Source organism: Leuciscus leuciscus, assembly GCF_965113295.1.
Source record: "Leuciscus leuciscus genome assembly, chromosome: 16".
Taxonomy (NCBI): domain Eukaryota; kingdom Metazoa; phylum Chordata; class Actinopteri; order Cypriniformes; family Leuciscidae; genus Leuciscus; species Leuciscus leuciscus.
Window position 1 is genome coordinate 22,715,303 of NC_138740.1, and position 21,450 is coordinate 22,736,752.

The 21,450-nt window shown below is 38.3% G+C and overlaps 1 protein-coding gene across 6 annotated transcripts in view; it reads left to right on the plus strand.

Annotated features, from left to right (window-relative positions):
- Positions 1-11,387, plus strand: part of ncam1a (neural cell adhesion molecule 1a) — a 233,545-nt gene extending 222,158 nt beyond the window's left edge. For 3 of the 6 annotated variants that reach the window (XM_082141121.1, XM_082141122.1, XM_082141123.1), the window contains 4 exons: positions 1,061-1,259; positions 2,979-3,095; positions 4,030-4,515; positions 8,449-11,387. In XM_082141121.1, coding sequence (XP_081997247.1) covers positions 1,061-1,259; positions 2,979-3,095; positions 4,030-4,515; positions 8,449-8,572 — 926 coding nt within the window. In that variant the 3' untranslated portion in view covers positions 8,573-11,387. The remainder of the gene's footprint in view (positions 1-1,060; positions 1,260-2,978; positions 3,096-4,029; positions 4,516-8,448) is intronic. The other 3 variants (XM_082141124.1, XM_082141127.1, XM_082141125.1) reach the window with 1 other exon arrangement.
- Positions 11,388-21,450: the final 10,063 nt, after the last annotated feature.

Genomic DNA, 21,450 nt, shown 5'->3' on the forward strand with positions numbered 1-21,450 from the left:
TCTATGAAGTAATTATGCAAATCAGGTAAAGGTGCAAACATGCCCACATAATCTGTGCTATTTGCATTGCGTAGTTCCTGATCTTACTAGGTTGTGAAGGGTGTATCAGACAAGCCTGATATGGCATTCTTTTCTGGAACTATACAGCATGGTTTTACTACTGTGATCCAAGCACCTCTTTAAAATGTGAAATGGACTGATTTACATGCATTTGGACATACGCCCGGTTATATTGCTTTCTGCATCGCTTGATTATTTGATTCATTACTGCTGCTTTGATTAATAGAAAATGTACACAAACAAATAAAATTCTGTTTATCGCTCATGGAAGGCGTGACATTACCTTTTGTGAGGTTCAATCTAAAATAGTTCCTAATTTACATAGAAAGGAGGGCGTGTTTGCACTAAAAACAATGACTTGAAGGAGAAGTTCACCCAAAAATTTAAATTCTATCATCATATTTACTCACCCTCATGTCATTTCAAATCTGTATGTATTTCTTTTTTCTGGAATAAATAAAAAATGTCTCCTTTTTGTCCACATAATGAATGTCAATGGGGTCCAGTGACTTTCATTGTATGGAGATGGAACAGTTGAAACAATTCCTCAAAATATTTTCTTTAATCTTCCTCAGAATAAAGAAAGTCTTACATGTTTAGAAAGACATGAGGGTGAGTAAATGATGATGACAGAATATTATTTTTTTGGTGAATTATCCATTTAATTTAAATACAAAGCAGCACATTTAGTACCTGGTTAACTGGATTGCTGGTGGTTAGTAAAAAAAAATTCAGGTTTTAAGATTGACAAATTAGTGAATTTGCCTTTATGTGGTCTCTAATGGTGTGTGCTGGCTTTATTCTTAACTGCCTTCAACAAACCAGTCTCTACAACTCACTTTAAAGTAGTACAACCTATGTACAAAATAGATTGCATATAAATGTAATGGTTTTCTAGATTGCGTAGATCACTATGGCACTGTGGAAACTCACAATTTAAAGCCTGGCATGCAAATGACATCTTTTCGATTTGAATTTCTCCTCTTCCTCCTTCCCAAAGAAACCAGCTCAGGTTTGGGCACCGGGGCTATCGTGGGCATCCTCATCGTGGTCTTCATCCTGCTCCTCTTCGGTGTGGATGTCACATGCTACTTCCTCAACAAGTGCGGCCTCCTCATGTGCATCGCTGTCAACTTCTGCGGCAAGTCTGGGCCCTCTGCCAAGGGCAAGGATATCGAGGAGGGGAAAGCCGCTTTCACGTGAGCCTGTCTTTTCCTTCCCCTCTCATGTGTGTTACCTTGTCCGATAACGTCATCCATAACCACTCTCCCATCTTTATCGCCCCCATCAGCTCTACAGGAGGGCTTGAGGCAGGGCTGATTGTGACATATCTGACTCCATGAATGAGAATGATGTGAATATTGGCTCATGGCAGCAGTGTTAAGATAAGAGGAGAGGAGGAGAGGTGCATGCTGGTTAGGAATGAAAAGATGCCTCTGGTTGCCTCTATTTTATAGCCATTGAAAATTCTGTTTCAAGAGAACCTAGTCCACACTTTTATGTAATTTGATTGCACTAAAGGGCTCACCCATATACTATTTATAACATATAACAGTGTAATCTAAGTATATTTATATTTTTAATTGAATGTTTTTTACTTTCCCTGCCAGCAGTTTTACAAAGCATTTTTAGCATGTTTTTCTGTTAGAATAAAATATATTTAAATTTAGTTAATTGTTGTTGTTAAATTATGATATTTCTTTACTTTAACTGGCAAGAGTTTCACAAATATGATACATAAATATAAAACATATGATGCTAAAAGTAGCTATTATCATGTGTCAAAATAAATAAATAAAAATGCATGAAATAATATTCTTTATTTGCACTTACAAAAATTATAAATTTTAAGTAAAAATGACAATAGCCTTTTTAGCACCATATTCAATCAAACATATTTTTTATGAAGTAATATTTTTTCTTTACTCAAACTTGCAACAGTTTCACAAACATGATATAAATGCATATAAAAACATGGTTCTAAAACCGCTGTTTGTCTTTATGTCCAAATAAAACAAATGAAAATGTTCCATATAATATAATTTTTTCTTTACCTGCCCTGCCAACATTTTTACAAAAATGCTACATTTTAAATAAATATGATAATAGGTTAAGCACCATATGTATTTCGAAAACTAGTTCCTTACATTTCTTATTTTAACTCTTTCCCCACCACTGACAGAACTGTTCGTCATTTGTGAGAAAACGCTTCCCCGGAATTTTCCGGCTTTCCATGTTTTCACTGTTATACGGTAGGGGGCACTATTAGGCATCTTCTGAAAGAGTACAGAATCTCCAGATCAAAAGAAGAAACAAGCGATAGCATATGTAGGTGGATGAATATGTAAAATAACGCAATCATCAACATAAAAAAAAAAGCATAGAAATCAAAACTGCCTAATGTTACCAAATGAATTGTTGACCCAGGACGAGCTATAGTACTCTGCAAGCTTTGGGCGTGTTGATGGACTCGAGCTACTCCATCTATGTTTTTGATCATCATTTTAAATCCGATTCAGATACAGATTCATAGTCTTTGACAAAAACATGTTGCTTTTTGATAAAACTCCTGTTATTTCAAGTGTTCAAGTGATAAAACAAAGAATGCACTGAGAATGAAATATGCTTTAATATATTGCATGTTCAGATATTCATACAACAATTTTTTTTATTTTTTTTTAACGCTGGCAGGGAAAGAGTTAACTCTATGAAAGCTATAAATTAAAATAAATACACTTTGTCCAGAAAATAATGCCATGTTGTGCGAGACATGCTGATTTTTTTATAATGGTCAACCCATTTTAACTGATACTGCTAATTTGAACAAATCCTGTTCTGCTGTATGTTAGCCAACAATGTTCAGTGCATGTTTGTGACCCATAAACCCTCTGCTAATCCTGGTGTGTCATCTTTTACAGTAAGGACGAGTCTAAGGAACCCATTGTGGAGGTAAGGACCGAGGAAGAGCACACACCAAACCATGAAGGAGGAGGCCCCACTGAACCCAATGAGACCACCCCTCTGACGGACCCCGAGTGAGTCCGTAAAAACACACACTCAATCCATGTCTGATCTTTTCTTTAGGTTATTAACATCCCTTTCAATGGTCTCTCTGTGTTAGTTTAATTCTTTAGATACTACACACTAGGGCTGCACAATTAATTGCAACGAAACTGCACGCGATTTGGCAAAGGCTGCAATTATTTTATGCGCAGCTTGTCAGTGCACAGCGGCTGATCGGTAATAAATGCTGCTCCATCTGAACGCCAGAGGGCGCTCTCGTGCAGACACGCCAAATATGCCCCGCCGCAGAAGTAGATAACGCACATCATTCCAGGAGATCCCTATCGGCATCATACTATCACTGTAGCTGAATAAACAGGAGATTGAAATGCTTTGATTGATTAAACATGACTTATAAACACACGACTGCCTTATTCTGTGTAAGAAGCCACATCATCTCACTGAAGGATGCTCAACTGTCGTTATGAAGTGAGTTTGGAGTAAAAGCATGTTATTAAATGTTGTCTTTTGTTGGACAAGAGGTTCATAAATGCTTCTCATGTTTGGAAAGATGTTTGACGCGTGTTGCTTTTTCAAATGCACGTTATAAGTGACTCAAACTCACAGTGCTTTCAGATGGAGCAGCGTTTACAGAGCCGCACATCAGTGACAAGCTGCGCGTACAAAATAATCGCTGCCTTCGCGATTTCAAAATCACGATAAGCCAAATCGGTTTAAGTGCGATTACATGGAAATTGCGATTAATCGTGCAGCCCTACTACACACCCCTCACTTTTTTGCGATTACCTAACATGGTATGTTTTATTCTGATATGCATGTTGGACTTACTTATGTATGTCTATTTTGCCTTGGCTTTCCTTCCCTCCCTCCTCTCCCCCACCTTTTTCTTTGTGTGGATCTCTTTTTCCCCCGTCTCTCCTCTCTCTCTTCCCGTTGTCCTCACAGGCACGCTGCTGACACCACAGCAACAGTAGTGGACTTGCTTCCCTCTGTAACCACTAACTCAGACCCCGGCACTGACAGTCCTGCTAGCGATAGCACCACCCTTACCTCGAGCACCGCACCTGCGGCCGACCCTAAAGTGGCCCCTAAACCTACTCCCCAATCCAGCACCCCCAAACCTAGCATCACCTCTCCCACCTCCCCGCAAGCTGCTCCTGCAGCCGTGGCCCCTCTGGTGGACCTGAGCGAAACGCCCTCCAGTCAAACCTCAAAGTCCTTAGACGCCCCCCAGCCGTCTGAATCAACCCCTGCAGATCTGGCCAAAGCTGATGGCCAGAGCCCGGCTGAGCTGGCCAATCCCCCCCAAAGTAAGGACTCTCAGGTACTGGGAGGAGCCCACCAGACCACAGATAGTGACCTTGCCAAGGATGCGCTGGTCAAGCCCTCCAGCGACTCCTCCAGCACACCGTCCGCACCCAACCAGGACGAGTATGGCCACCTCTAGATGTTTAGTTGTGTTTGTGTCCCTGTCCTTAACCATCTCCAACTTCCTCATCTGTTTTCTTCGTCACCCCCTCCCCTCCTCCTCGTATAACTCACTCAGTTTCTTCTCACTTCTTAATGTCTTATCAGAATTTCATCAGGTTCCTCTTGCGTCTTCAATCTTGCCGTATTCCCTTTGGTATTCAAATGAGAGATGACTTGGTACGCTGAGACAGCTTGCGCGGGTTTATTTGCACCTCAGTAAAAAACAGTTCAGGGACGGCGCTTCAAAACACACCAGCATTATGAATGTGTAAAATCGTTCTTTTGGTTGTGTTTTTCAGAGCGAGCTAATTGATTCCTCCATTATTGCTGGCAGAGCCTCACAATGAGACACGCAATAGCAAATGGCACAATTCCACAGCTGATGATTTTAAATGATGGCTTTCAAAGCTGAAAAGGACAGTGAGAAATAAATGATCAGCCTTAATGGTGCTATTGAAAAAAGAGCGTCTTGGAGAAGGCTAATGTATGATCATTGTAATTACATTAACACAGCAGACGAGGCGCAGTGTCATTTGTGGCTCCGTGGGTGAAATGGCCAACTTCAAGTGGCCAGCTGATGTACAAATCTATTCAGAAAAGTTATTATTGGTAACAAACACTGAGGGGGAAAAAACAGCAGTGAAAAATATTTTCATTAAATGTTGCACTATGGAGGTAAAATAACACTGTTATAAAACTACTGTACCTATTTTAAGAACGGAAGTTTGTAAAGAACAAAAAAAAAACTCTAAAACTACCTATCATATAAAATATTATATATTAAAATAGAAAACTGTTATTTTAAATTGTAATATTTCACATGACTTTTTTTTTATTTTATAAAATAAATGCAGCCTTTATGAGCACAAGAGACTTCTTTCAAAAACATCCTTGCACACCCTAAACCTTTGATTTAGTAGTGTAAATATGCAATCGCCTGCACCACAAAAATAAACCAGCATTCTTTTGTTACTGAAAACGATGTATTTGTGAAACATTGTGAAGACAACCTAAATTAAATAAGAGTCTTGTTTTGTTGATCCAAATCTCAAACAAATCTCTTGAATATATTCCAAAGATTATCTGCCATGAACTTTGGCACATCCAACCTGGACTTGTTCTCCATCTGACACAACATCTGTGTGGATTTGGTGCATGAATCTGTGGGAGTACTTACAATTCACAACATTTGCATCATATCAGTCCCTCTAAATAGCAGTGGTTTCATTCTTTCATTGGTGCATATTACAAAACTAAACGAACATTTCACATCTGACAGATTCAGTCCTGCTAGCTTTGTGGAAGTGCCAAATGGAGCCAGAAGTAGCGACGTCTCCAGACTCGTGCGAATCGGCCTCCTCAGAAGCAGAACGAGGAACAAAACTCTCTCGCTCGGTCGCAAAGTACAGAGAAAATCGGCTGTTAAACAGTCAGCCAAGACTTCCAGCAGGGAATTAACGGGAGCATGGCGTTTGTTAAATATTTACCAGAGGCTGTTTTCCCCACTTCCATTTGTGCTCTGTAGTTTGCACGTTCTATGAATGGCCCAGCCGTCCCAGTCAGCACGTCAGGCTTGTTCTCTCTCTCTCAGCTCGGCTCACTTGTCTAATTTGAGCCGGAACACTCCAGGGAAGCTGCCTCTCATTGGCTGCCACCTGGGCTTATTGGCTCCATCTGTAGATATTCAACTACCTGAGCTCTTCCCTGGTTTTCACAGAACCTGCAGAATATCAATGGAACTCTCAAGATGTTGAGTTTCCCCCCTTTCAAGAATGAGAGTTTGCATTTTTTAAAGATGTTTCGCAAACTGACAAATGACAGATCGCGCTTGTCCCGTTCTTCTAAGGTTTGCTTGAAACGTCAGCTCACTCAGAAGGAATGATGATGCTCTGTGTCTGCCACAGTCGTTCGGCGGGACTCTTCACACTTGGCCGCTCTTCATAAGAGCCCAGAATATGATCAGATAGCTTTATTGTGATGAGCGTAATGACACACGGCCGGGTGGACGAACAGCGCAGACCTCGGACACGTTCGAAGCAGCCTGCTCTTGTGTCGTACCACCAAGATCGTGTAGATTGTAACGCGAGACAGCCTCACTCCGCTACGCACGTTCTGTTTTTCACAAAGCCTCTCTGTGACTTTGCCGTATCCGAGAGAGCTCGACGCCGCCACCGTTGGTCCCTCGCCACTGCGTGAAAGAAGCTGCCGGCTGTCCTGGCATGTTTGACGAATATAATGAACAGTCATTCACAGCTGATATCAGCCCTACAGCAGGGCAGGTGTATTAAAAATAGGACTGAAGGGAACGTGTTAGAAATGCGACGGGGACTGTCCCTCACGATTCCCTGCCAGCAAAGCTCATCTTTAATTTTCATGGTTCATTATGCATTTATGAATGATTTGGCACACCAGTACAGTCAATTCCATTACAGGAATTATCAGCCCTCGGAAAGAATCAGCCTACTGCGAAATAATTTAAGTAAACTTCTTTTTTTTTCAAGGCCCAGTATGTGCTCTGTCAGCTCCCTTGAGAACAAATGTCTATGTGCCTGTAAAATATTCAGTAATAGGCTGTTTGCAGCTGATGATTTTCATTTATTTATGATTTATTATTTATTATTATGCGTTTTGCTCCAGCCCGGCCCCAAGAGACAAGTGCTCTGTGTATCAACAAACTATTACACAGGCAATAAGCGCAGAGGGAGAGGTTAACATTTATTTCGTTTATGAGGATTGTCTCTGCAGCTGAGTCTATGCAGCAGATGGGCAGCTCTGTCCTGCTGTTACTGTCCCAGCCAGCTTTATCTTACTCAATATTATGAATCATACCTGCATGCATTGTTCCTCTGTCTTCATACATGCTCATGAATAATATTTGATGTTAGCGTAAGATAACCAAGCAGATCCTGTGAGCTGTGAAATCGATTGGCTACGCTGAAGTCTTTTCCCTCAAATCTTAAAGGGACATTTCACCCGAAAATGAACATTTGTTATCATTTATTCACCCTCATGAATGTATGACTTTGCTTTCATCTAAGAAGGTGTTTAATCATGTACTTATTGCTCTTTTCTATACAGTTACATTGACTGGAGAATGCAGCTTTCAAGCTTAAAAACAGAAGCATCATAAAAGTGATCCATATGACTCATGCATTATATACACACTACTGTTCAAAAGCTTGGTGTGAGTAGGGAGGGATATTTTTATTTTTTTAATGAAATTCATACTTTCATTCAACAAGGATTAAGTGACAGTAAAGACTTACATTGTTACAAAAGATTTCTATTTCAAGCAAATTCGTTTGAACATTATATTCATTAAAGAATCCTGTGGGGGGGAATGTATCATGCTTCCACAGAAATGTTAAGCAGCACATCTGTTTTCAACCTTGATTATAATAATAAGAAATGTTTTTTGAACATCTAATCAGCATATAAGAATGATTTCTGAAGGATCATGTGACCGACTGGAGTAATGACGCTAAAAAATCCGCTCTACCATCTTATAATTAAGTATATTCAAATAGAAAAGATTTATTAACTGTATTTTTTTTTGTTCAAATCAATGCAGCTTTGGAGAGCATAAGAGACTTCTTTCAAAAACATTAGAACAGTTTAATTCATTGAACCGATTCATCAGCAAGATTTGACTCATACCTTCACAAATCAAGACATTGCTTCTTTCATTATATTGTATAGAAGGCCTTGTGTTTTACTGAAGAAAGAAAGAAACTCATTCAGGTTTGGAAGAACATGAGGGTGAATGAATCATGACAGAACATTCATTTTTGGCTGAGCCGATCCTTGGAAATAGTGTAACGAGAGGAATAAGCAGCCGAACAGAGGACTGAAAGACACTGCTGATGAACTTCTCTTTTCTGTTCCCCCCTCCAGTGGAAAAATCGTTGTAGATGACAAAAGCAAAGCGCCGGAGACAGAGGTAAAGAAAACTCCGGCGGAGGTGAAGACAGTCCCCAACGAAGCCCCTCAGACGAACGGCAACGAGAGCAAAGCGTGATCCGGACTGGGCGAGCGCACGACAGTCGCAGACAGACAGAACCACACCACCATCACCACAACCACGTCTCAAATGCAAGGGTTTCTTTCTTCAGTGTCTTCTTTGAGTTTCACAGAACAAAACACGTCTGTAGATGTATAGAGCGCCTAAAGAGTTTGCGCACATGCCTTTTATTTTGTACTTTTCCTTTGTTATTAGTTTGGAAACGTGTCTTTCATAAACGCAAGAAGGAGAGATTCTTCAGCTCTAGTCTCAGTCTCCTCGACCTCAGTGTCTTTCAAAGATGTTCAGTATGAGAAGTTAATCACAGTGAGGAACCATAGATTTTGCCTTCACACATTCAAACCACAGTGCTGTTTCAGTTATGTTTCGTCTTATTACATGCAGTATTGCCATCGTTATTGTCTGCCACATAATAATATTTTTTTTGGGAACAGTTTTGATGTTTTACTTGTGGTTAAGTAATGTACAAATGCAACCGCTATTTTATTTTATTTTATTTTTCACATCTTATTTTATTTGAGTTAGCGATAGATTTTTAGTATGCTTCCTTTGCCGAATTATTTTTCTATATGTCCTTTTTTTTGTTTGTTTTATTCCAGCTCTGAGTGTTTACAGCATTTTACTCTGATATCCCGCATTAACACGCCGTTTGCTTCTCTAGCAAAGCCGACACAAAAGATTACACAGTGTAGAGGTCTGAACTAGCGGTTAGGGTTTTACAAATCGCCATACTCTTTCCTTATGCGTTCTTTCATATTACAACGCATCCCATTTCCCCTGAACCTTAGTGTTTCTTCCATTTACTTCAGGTCTTTAAAGCAAGATTTGAGAGTCTAAGAGGACTCCCGCTGTGATCCTCGCTTAAAAATGTCAAGCAAAGTCCTTTAAAAAAACATTAGGAAACAACCCAGAGCTCTTAGATATGGATCGAACGGCTCCTTTGGAGAATTCAGTACAAGCATTGCTGCTGCGTTAAATACAGATACAGCTGTTGCACTCATGGCCTAACTAAAACACCAGGCGCACTGCAGTGCGTAACACTCACGGGACGTCCCGTAAGATGTCTTGCCTGTTGCTCCTCTGGCATTTGCCCAAATAATAGATAAATGTTGCATTAAAATGAAGCCGTGCCCCTTTGATACTGATAAAAAATTCAAATGTTTGTTTTGATTTTATTTTTGTCACGTCTTAAATTTCTGTCTATTCACGTCTATTTTTTATTTAAGCCATAGTACTCCGGTGTGGATCGTAGCATAAAGAATATTCAGCCTGACTTTTTTTTTGTACAGTGTTCCTCATTCTTTAGGCTGCAAGCTTGTGCACTGTGAATGCGTGAAAAATCCTAGTGTGAATACAGTGTGTTCTTTGTAATAGAATAAATAAAAAAAACGTTTCCATAGGTTGTGAAAGCCGTAGCTGTTAGTTCAAATGATGTTCATCATGATAAGAATAAAATGAAATAAAAAGATGTAAAAAAAAAAACAACAACAACAAAAACCACAGTGGCAGCAGAAGTGAAATACGGACACAAAAGGAGTTGGTGCCTTCAATATAAACATCCTCTCGTATGCAGGCCTGCGGTCTCTGTGACAACATACCCCGACGCTGTCAGATGGTCCAGATCTGTTAACTGTGAAAATAATAGTTTAGTTTTTTTGCTCAAATGTGTCGTCATTTGGTCTTCTGGGTCTGAGGGTGTAAATGGATTGTGGTTTTCTTAAAACTCGAGTTCTCAAATTCTCAACAACTTGCCTCTATCTAACTGATGCAAAACAAGACGTATATATATATATATATACACACACATTTATAAATATAAATATCTTCACATAGAAAACTGTCTCGATGCGTTTTGTCTCATAGGCGCCCGAGGGTTTGCCTGCTCACCCGCCATTTAATTACAAAATCACTTGTTCATCCCATTCGGTGAAATGCCTATTTTTAAACCTGAAATAAGCATGCGATGTATTCTGAACTGGATGTCATTGGTGTTAAGGTTACCGATTGAATTGCTAACTAACTGAAAATGTCAGAGCATTATTTGTTGTACATTTTTCTGAATGTCAGTGAACTCGTCATTCGTACGTTCACTGTTGTCACTTTTGCTTTTACATGAAGTGCTTTCATGCCGTCGGACGGTAACACGTTTTTAATAACTTTCATTATTAAGTCGTTCGACATTATGTAACAAATCCGTAAGTTCATGAACAGATATATAAATAATCATTTCATGACATTTCAAACTCTTTGAATGTACATTTGTGTTCTATTAAGCATTTGTAATGTAATTATTAATAATGAAAGTTGTTCGAACGTGTTTCCAGCAGGATTTCAGTTTAATAAGCATCTGAGAGGCTTGTAGAAACTGTACCGGGAGGCATACAAGCTCTTTCTTGTGATCTCTCGGAAAAAAAAATACAAGCTTTTGATTCATACTGCCATTTAACATGGGACCAATTTTACTTGTATGTTTACACAGTTTACCGCCGCAATCATGCCACTTTAAAGACTAAAGTCTGTTCAAACGATTGTTTCCCAAAGCATTTAAAGCTCATCATCTGAGCAAATTACACCTGTTTCTCTCATCATCTCGCTCTCATCTCAGACCTTTATAAGACATCCATCCCTTCATACCCTACCGTGAGGCCCTTCTCACAGCTGTAGGCCTATACAGATTTTTACAAATCAAATGTCCCCACCCCCCCCCCCCACCCCCCACCCCCCCACTGCCACTGCTGTAAATACTAACCGACAACAATATCTGACTTCATTCTGTCAAAAAATTCTTGTGTTCAATAAAATGAGAAAAATATTTGTCTGTTTCCACTGTTTTATTTCACATGCACTTCTGTTCTGGGCTGGATAACGGCCACTGAAACTTCAGGACATAATGAGACTATTGTCACTGTTTTCATAAGCGTGTTTCATAAATGCATGTTAATAGTTTCCTAACTTGGTAGAGGTGTTATTTTAGCATTGATACTAATATAGAATTTATTCATATTTTGCAGTAGCTTTCTTTTTATATATAGCCTATATATATTTATTTATTTTTTCAGCTTTTAATGTTATAGTTTTAGTAATCTTATATGTGCTTTTGTCATTTTGTATATATTTATTTTTAGCTTTATTTTTATTTCTGTTTTAGTAATGTCAGTACTTTAGTTGCCAAGGCAACATTTCACGTTTTTCATCAAAAATTTGCCTTTTATTTTATTTCAGTTAATGAATAAAAAAAAATTTAAAAGTTTTAACAACACTTTATATAAATTTGTTGACTGTTTTGATAAACAGAAGAGTAATAAGTTGATTTTTAAAATTTTTAAAATGGTTTAATATGTATAGCTGTTGTGCTGTTTAGAATTTGGCTGAAAATCCTAAAACAGGCTGTTTTATTGTGATTACTTATCCCCTATTGTGTGACCTTGGGGCACGTTGTCACAAAGGTCAACATGCGTTTAATAAACTGTATGTCTGTCCTGGGCAATTACAGAGGAAATGTTATTTTTCACATTTCCGGATTTCTCAGAAGCGGGTAAACTTCTATAATGGTGAATGAGAGAATACATTAAATATATTTTTGTGTTCCCATTTGCTCAAAATAGCAAAAGAAAAACTCCACAATAGTGTTTTCACAACGTTCACAAATAGGGGGGAAAATAGAGAGAGACTGATAATGGCAGCCAGAAGAGAGAAAGATGTCAATTTGATCACAGCCGCTGTTTTAGAAACACCCTCACAGCAGCGTTAACTAGTTTTTTTTTTTTTTTTTTATGTAAAGGTAGGCTAATATAATACAAAGTAGCCTATAGTGTTATAAATGTGCATACATTTGAAAACGAGTCATCACAGTCTGTGAAAGGGATTCATTATTATTATGTTTCCAAGACTTTAAAGGTAGGCCTAGACTACGTGATATGATATAGCCCTACAGAAACTGTAGTAAAAAGTGTGACAGCCCATTAGTCTCCTTTACATAATGACCACCTTGGCCTTTGAAAATACCGTGAAATATTAGTCTTTTAATATTCTGGTGTACCAGGAAAATAAGCTATAAAATAAGTTATGAATATTTTAAATGCTGTTTATGATTATTTTCTCAGAGTAAAAGAATAAGGCAGGCACGAGCGCCTCATCGCCACCAGAGAGCGCACAAGACCACGTTACTTTGACTTTCAACATTTAAAGAAGCTCTTGATCTGAATTCTTGATCTTGAAGCTTTAGTAGCCTACCGGTGAATAAACTGCAGTAAAAGTAGTTAATGATTTGCAATTTGCGTCTAGAAAGACACATTTCTCAGTCAATGTACAATCAATGGTGTATTGTGTGGTTCTCTGACTCTGATAATCTGGTAATTTAAGAAAAGAAGAAAAAAATCAGGAAATACACTGCTTTTTATGTGGATTCATTGTGAAATCTCTGTTAATCTCCGTCAAGAGTCCACATTTGTACTGGGTTGAGCGTATACGATATGATCCTGCATAGAGCACTTGCACTTTGTTGTCCACTGGGTGGCACTAAAGCATCGCGCTAAATCATGTGTCGCAGACAGCCTTTGACTCGCAAAAGGCCCGTTTTATTAAAAACATAAAAGCAGTGTTTTGACACATATTTTGTGTATGTTTACCATATTCGAAAAACAGGTCTGTTTCACCTTGGATCCAGTGAAAATGTGACAGCAAAATAGGAACTGGATGTAACATCACTTTCCTCAGTGGTTAGTCCAGAAATCTGCTTCTAATTCAGAATGGCTTTGATTAGTTGCCTGTTTATGTAACATAAACAAAGTTAAAGGCTAGAGTCCAAGATCCAAAAGAGTAAGGTATGCTACAAACTTTTATCAAATATCATGCTGTTCTTAACTATGGAACATCATCCTATGTCATTAGCATTAGCATTAACATTAACATTCACTGCTTGGTTTCTCATTACAGTACTTTGTTGTTTTTGCAGCTTGATTTAGCACATGCATCATCACAGTGCTCACAAATGGAGCTCCTCTGTGACTCAGGAGTTTCTGAGGTCCTGAAGGCCTGGACATCATGCTGGGAGGTATTCCAGAAAGCAGATTATGTGACACACCCGTATATTTAAGGGTAAGAAAGCAGATAACCTTGGCTTTTGGTCTAAAAAAAACAAAAACAAACACTGAGGTAACTGTAAGTAGCCATAGTAACTTATGCTCTGAACATAACCTGCTCTGGATCAGGTTCTGTTCCAGGATTAGTTTACTTCAGAGCTATCAGCGCATGTGTGACCTATATGAGGACTCCGGCAGGCATTCTGTACCCCCCTGGAGAAGATGTTGAGAATAGTGTAGGTTTGATCAACGCCTCAAATGAGTTGTGACAAACTTATCCTCTTACTTTTCAGTGATTTGAAATATTACAAAAAAGGCATCATTACACATTTTGTTTTATTATACATTTACATTTTATTAAATAACATGATACGGTTTGACTCTGTAGTGTTCATTGTAATACATTTTAGTTTATCTGGATTTGTCATTTAAAAAAACAATAATGTTTTGAAATGTTCCTGGGAGATTATTGGAAAAAAAATTATCCATTTTGAAAATTAGAATTAGTAACAACCATTGCTTGCTTATGAATAAAATAAAACAAATAGAAAGTCATTTTGTCAGTCTGAGAGTCAAAACACTCACCGGCAACTTTATTAGGTAAACCTGTTCAGTTGCTCTTTAACACAAATATCTAACCAGCCAATCACATGGCAGCAACTCGATCTGCTGAAGTTCAAACTGAGCATCAGAATGGGGAAGAAAGGTGACTTTGAACGTGGCATGGTTGTTGGTGCCAGATGGGCTGGTCTGAGTGTTTCAGAAAGCGATCTACTGGATTTTCACGCAATAGGGTTTACAGAGAATGGTCAGAAAAAGTGAAAATATTCAGTGAGCAGCAGTTCGGTGGGTGAAATACCTTGTTGATGGCAGAGGACAGAGCGCTCAACATGTTGAACCTTGAAGCAGCAGAAGAACACACCGGGTGCCACTCCAGTCAGCTAAGAACAGCAAACTGAGGCTACGATTTGCACAGACTCACCAAAATTGATCAAGAAAAACGTTGCCTGGTCTAATGAGATGGTAGGATCAGAATTTGGCGAAAAAAACATGAAAGCATGGATCCATCCTGCCTTGTTTCAACGGTTCAGGCTGGTTGTGTAACGGTGTGGGGGATATTTTCTTGGCAGCGTTTAAATGCCACAGCCTACCTGAGTTGATCACGTCCATCCATTTATGACCACAATGTACTGATCTTCTGATGAATACTTCCAGGATAACGCGTCACATCACAAAGCTCAAATCATCTCAAACTGGTTTCTTGAACATGACAATGAGTTCACTATATAAGGCCTCCACAGTCACCAGATCTCAACCCAATAGAGCAACATTGGCATTTGGTGGAACGGGAGATTCGCATCATGGATGTGCAGCCGACAAATCTGCAGTAACTTCTTGATGCGATCATGTCAATATGGATCAAAATCTCTGAGGAATGTTTTCAGCACCTTGTTGAATCTATGCCACGAAGAATTCAGGCAGTTTTGAAGGCCAAAGCGGCTCCAAACCTGCTACTAGCAAGGTGTCCCTAATAATGTGGCCAGTGAGTGTATTTTGAGAATGACCCATATCTAATTTCTGAGTTGGATTATTATTCACCTCTTAAAAGGCTCAAAGCCAGGTTAATTCCATTAACTTATGTAAATGATCCTGGCAGGTTCCACTGAATGCTGTATTATAGAAACAGACTCAACGGGGGAGCAGAGACCCCCATCGATCGGTTATGATCTGCGTACCTGGAACCTGTGTAAGTTGTCATTATCTAAAGTGCCATTGAGTATTCGGGTATTTGCAGTGAGTTTCTAAATCTGAGACCCGTTCATATCCAGTGTTACAGAGGAGGCAGATGAAACTTTCTTAGACATTACAGATTATCCGTGTAAGAGTTCAGTTTTATTTGATTAGTATTCACACTTTGTAAATCAAAGTCAGTAAGATTACGCTGGTTGTAGAAACATCCCGTTCTGGAAGAACTTGCTTGACGTTGTTTAAAGGAGCAATATGAGGCAGGCTTGTGTTACAGCAGCTCTTCTGGTCCTGGCTCACCTATTTACTGAAATCTTTGCAGCAACAACCAAATTTGAAGAAATAGATTTCAATTAGGAGTAAAGATTCTTCTGATTTTGACACAAATTAAATATCCAATAGTTGTGTATATTTTGCATATGATATTACATTGCCCTAACATTGATTAAAAAACAAACAAACAAACAAAAAAAACAGAAAAAAGTCGGCACATCAAAGCTCCAAAATATGCAAAAAAAAAGTAATAGTGGACTCACCCACGGGTTATGCTTCGAGCACGCAGGCTCGAGACGTAACCCGTGTGTGAGTCCAATATTAAATCTTTTGCATATTTTGGAGCTTTGGTGTGCCGACTTTTTTCTGTTTTTTATTATGTCTTTTGTCGAGCACCCAACCCTGAGCATATTTTTGCCGGTGATGTGCGTGCGTGCTTCGGTTTTATTTTTTATCTAACATTGGTTAACAAATTGATTTGACAAATTATAAATGATTTAACAAAGATTTACTAATGATCGCACAAAAAAAAACTATAAATGTGCTTTCCTGCATGCCAGCTGAAACCCCTGAGCTGCTCATAAATCAATGTACCAGCTTGTTGCTTTTTGCCATCCTATACATAAACATGTACAGTACAAACATTTCAACATTTATCCATCATATAAACAACTCAATCTCTGCTTTCCACAATACTTGTGCTACTGTCGTTGCTAAATCAAGCGCAAGCTCCTTTATTCTAATCTATAATAGTCTCAAAATAAGTCTGTTACTATAATTTTTATTCTGAGTTCTGTTCAGTATGTCTTTGGTTTGTCAGATATAGTGTAATCAGATATAGTGTTTTTTTTGTGTGTTATTTTAGTATTATATCATCTTCAGTTTATTACTTTATTTTGAATATTTCACCATGGCTTTCCTGTTAGTCACATGCCTTATTGGGAAATACACTCTTAAATCTAGCACTGCTCCTCCTCCTCCTTCTACCTGGCCCATACAAGTTCTTCTTGTTCTCACAGAAGAATGCTGTTGTCCCATCAGATTAAGCATGAGCCGCAGTCGTGGCCAGTCCCGTCCCTCTCTGGCAGTCGGCAGACAAGATTATGTAATGCTGGTCCCTTAAATGGTTTGGCAATTTCCAAACACATGACATATGGTCTATCAAAAGGCTGATTTTAATATTTCCTGTTTAGATGCGCTCACTCTAAACTTCTCAAGATGTTGATGCAATGAAAAAAAAGTGGCTTTCGAACATTTATTTTGGTTGAATCCACTGCCATATGGTTTAACGTGGCTTTCTTCTGGACCGGGGCCATTCGCGAAAACATTGGCATCACTTTTATCTCACTCTCTCTCTCTTTCTTCTTCAATAACAGCCAACACATACCAGCAGATTAGAGGCCCCTATAGTCCTCCCAACCCCCGGTACTTAACAATGGTGTTAGCTGGAGCCATACAGCTGGTCCGGCCCTGGGTGGATCTCACACACAGCCTCAATCTGAGCAACATGCTTCCTGTTACTGGAATTATACTGTAAACACTTGCTGTTTATGGCTGGAAAGGATAAATCTGACGTTTGATCAAATCAACACTTGGACGGTTACCACTCATTTACATAACACGGTAAAAAATTAGAGGGTCCTTGTTTAAACGGATTAGACAGGATTGAATAACACTTTTAAATGACATTTTAGTCGGACCTGTGTGTTGGGAGTAACTCTGCTTGCTGCTTGGAGTTCTCTGTTTGGTTTTGACTGCTTGCCCAGGCCCACGCTGTGAAAGCCAATGTGCATTCCAGCTGAGAACATTCTGCTTCGTATCCTCCTCCTCCTTAAATCATTCTCCTGTCATAGCGTTCGGAATTATTTGCTTCTATTTTTCATTCCAGTTCATCCACGTCAATGGACCTCAAAGTCATCCTTGCTGCTCTAGCCCTCAGAGGGATCTGAGAACGGCCGTCACCTTTTAACCCGAAGAACTGAAGAAGATCTAGATGGAAAATACATGTCGATCTCTTGTAATTCAGAGTTTTAAAGTCCAGTTTGACAAATCAGCTATTATAAATCAGCGCGGTATATATGCCGTCACTCATTACAGCTTGCAATTCATTGACAGCGATGCAGAAGTCGTAACTCAAACAGAAACGAGAGACAGTCCAGTATACTTTGATATATAGCATCTCCATTAAATGGTGTGTTCAACATCTGTTAGAAGACCAGCTGGTACCCAGGAGAAATAGCAAGCAGGGGTTTCTTTTAAATTAGCCTCTGTTCTCTGTACATGAGCCCAGCTGGATTTGTTGGCCCCTTTTATCTCTCTCCAGGTGTAACTTTAAAATGACATAAAAAAAATAAAATAATCTAAAAATGTTTTATTGTTATAATTATTATTTGCATCAACTCTACTATTTAAAAGTTCTGGGGAAGAGTATTTGGGGAACACCTGTTAGAGATACTGTAAGTGTTAACTGTTCACCATAACTAGCAATATCGCAGAACAAGTAAAGTCCTTTCTCACGATTATGGCCGACAGTAGTCGCAGCTTTGCTGCACGATTCAGACCAACAGCATGCAATCATGTATACAACATATAACAGTTCACTAAGCAAGACGTTAATATTCAAAAACTTAATATGGTAACACTTTAGTTTAGGGTCCATTTCTCACTATTAACTTGTTTCTTATTAGCATGTATATTACTAGGATTCTATTGCTTATAAAGCATTAAATGGCTGTTTATACTTATAAAGCACATATGTGACCCTGGACCACAAAAGCAGTCACATGGGTCAATTTTTTAAAATTGTGATTTATACATAATATGAAAGCTGAATACATACTCTTACCATTGATGTATGGTTTGTTAGGATAGGACAATATTTGGTCGAGATACAACTATTTGAAAATCTGGAATATGAGGGTGCAAAAAAATCGAAACATTGAGAAAATCTCCTTTAAAGTTGTTCATTTATGTTGGCGATTGTGCTGCATTCACTCACAAAAATAAATGTTTTATATATTTACGGTAGGAAATTTACTAAATATCTTCATGGAACATGATCTTTACTTAATATCCTAATGATTTTTGGCATAAAAGAAAAATCTATAATTTTGACCCATGCAATGTATTGTTGGCTATTGCCACAAATATACCCGTGCGACTTATGACGTTTTGTGATCCAGGGTCACATATTAATGCCTTATTCTGCATGAACTTATTCTACATCCCTTAATCCTACTCAATATCTAAACTTAACAAATGTCTTACTAACTACTAATAAACAATTAGGAGTTTATTGAGGCAAAAGTCGTAGTTAAGAGTTAGTTATTTTAATAGTGAAAATTGTGTGTGACCCACAATATTGACAGTTACTTTTTTTGTTTTTGCCGCGCCAAAGAAAATAGTTTTAAATGAATTACTGTTGAGCGTCTCTGTGCAACACACTGTGGTGCTGTTTCGTTCCTGAACGAATCACGAAATCGGTTGAACGAATTATTCAAATGATCCACTTTTAAGGACCGTCACTTCTTTGGTCTGTTTATGAAAGCGAAAACACAGGATTTAGCAAGTAACTAAGTAACACATTTACTTTTAAATTTACAGCAAAATATCTGAGTTACTTTTTTAAATATGTAACACAAGTTACTTTGTTTTTCCATTTATTGACTGGCATCTCTTCAGTCCCCAAAACATTTTCTCGTCTTACTTACTCGTCTCACAAAGACAGATTCAGTATTCCTCAAAATGAATAAAAACAGTAAAATGCAAACTCAGAATATTATAAAAACCTGCAATAATTAGGCTAAATATGTTAAATCAAGCTTTTAATGTTGTTTATGTGTCTATGTGGTGTTTTTAATATGCTTTAAGACAAACCATGTGGAAATTCACAAGTCAACACCATTGCGGAGTATTTTCTCCTTAAAACGTATTTTCTCCTTTTCTCCTTAAAACATTTCTCAAAAATGCGGTTTGAAATCGCAGGTGTTTCTGACGTCACAAACTACCTTGTAACCAATCACGTCAACGTGTGATCATCAACGAGTGGATCTCTGAGCTGGTGTGAGTGAGTGGAGGCGGGGATAATTTGCATATTCACAGAACCTCAGATAATTGACTGAATCAGTTGAGTGAATGAATCAAATGACTCACTTATAAGAACAATCATTCATTTAGTTCCTTAATGAATCAGTGTGTTTGAACAAATCTTTCTATCAAAATCTTTAAAATTACTGTAAAATTTGCCATAACAATAAACAAAAACTATTTCTAAAGCTAGTTCTTCTAAACATTAGATCACTCACACCTAAGGCAGTTATTGTAAATGAAATAGTCACAGATAATAGCTTCGATGTACTTTGCCTTACTGAAACCTGGCTTAAACCAAAGGATTATTTCGGTATTAATGAGTCTATTCCATCAGGATACTGTTATAAGCATGAGCCCCGTCTGATTGGTCGTGGCGGAGGTGTTGCAACCATTTATAGAGATATTCTAAATGTTACTCAGAAAACGGGTTATACGTTTATTTCATTTGAAGTACTTGTACTAAATGTTACGCTCTTAGATGTTAGAAAAACATCACTATTATCTCTAGCCTTGGCTACCGTATATAGACCGCCAGGGCCTTACGCTGATTTCCTAAAAGAGTTTGCAGATTTTCTCTCAGACCTATTAGTCAATGTCGATAAAGCATTAATTGTTGGAGATTTTAACATACACGTAGATAATCCAAATGATGCGTTAGGAGCTGCGTTTACAGATTTATTAAATTCATTTGGGGTCAAGCAAAACGTAATCGGACCAACACATCGTCTTAATCATACACTCGATTTAATTATATCACATGGAACCGATCCAACCGATATAGATATCATTCCACAAAGTGATGAAGTCACTGATCACTACATGGTAACTTGCATATTACGTACTGCTGTAATATGTCATGCAGCGCCGCGTTATCGACCAGGCAGAACAATCCTTCCATCCACCATAGATCATTTCTCAAATTGCTTATCTAATTTGTCTCAGCTGCTGCCTGAACCCAAACAAACAGATGAACTAGAAGAACTAACTAGCACTATGAGCACCATTCTCTCTAGAACATTGGATGTGGTTGCACCTATTAAATTAAAAAAGGTCAGAGAGAAAAATAAAGCACCATGGTATAACAATACTACGCATGTTTTAAAGAGAGAAACCCGTATTTTAGAGCGTAAATGGAAACAAACTAATTTAGAGGTCTTTAGAATCGCGTGGAAAGACAGTATGTCACGTTATAAAAAGGCCCTAAAAGCGGCCAGGGCTGAGCACCTCCGCAAACTAGTAGAAAACAACCAAAATAATCCAAGGTTTTTATTTAACACCGTGGCTAAACTAACAAATAAACAGACGTCACCCGAACAAAATATCCCGTTACAGTTCAGTAGTAATGATTTCATGAACTTCTTCACTGAGAAAATAGAAAGCATCAGAACCACAATTGTAAACGTTCAATCTTCAATCGCGCCTTATAATTCAGCTTCAATTATCACCCCGCAAGAACAATTACAGTGCTTTACAACTATAGAACAAAAAGAGTTAAATAAACTTATCACTTCATCTAAAACAACAACATGTTTATTAGATCCTATACCAACAAAACTACTGAAAGAAGTGTTACCTGTAGTGGAAGAGCCTCTCCTCAATATTATTAACTCGTCTTTATCTCTAGGTCATGTTCCAAGAACATTTAAACTGGCAGTTATAAAACCTCTCATTAAGAAACCACAATTA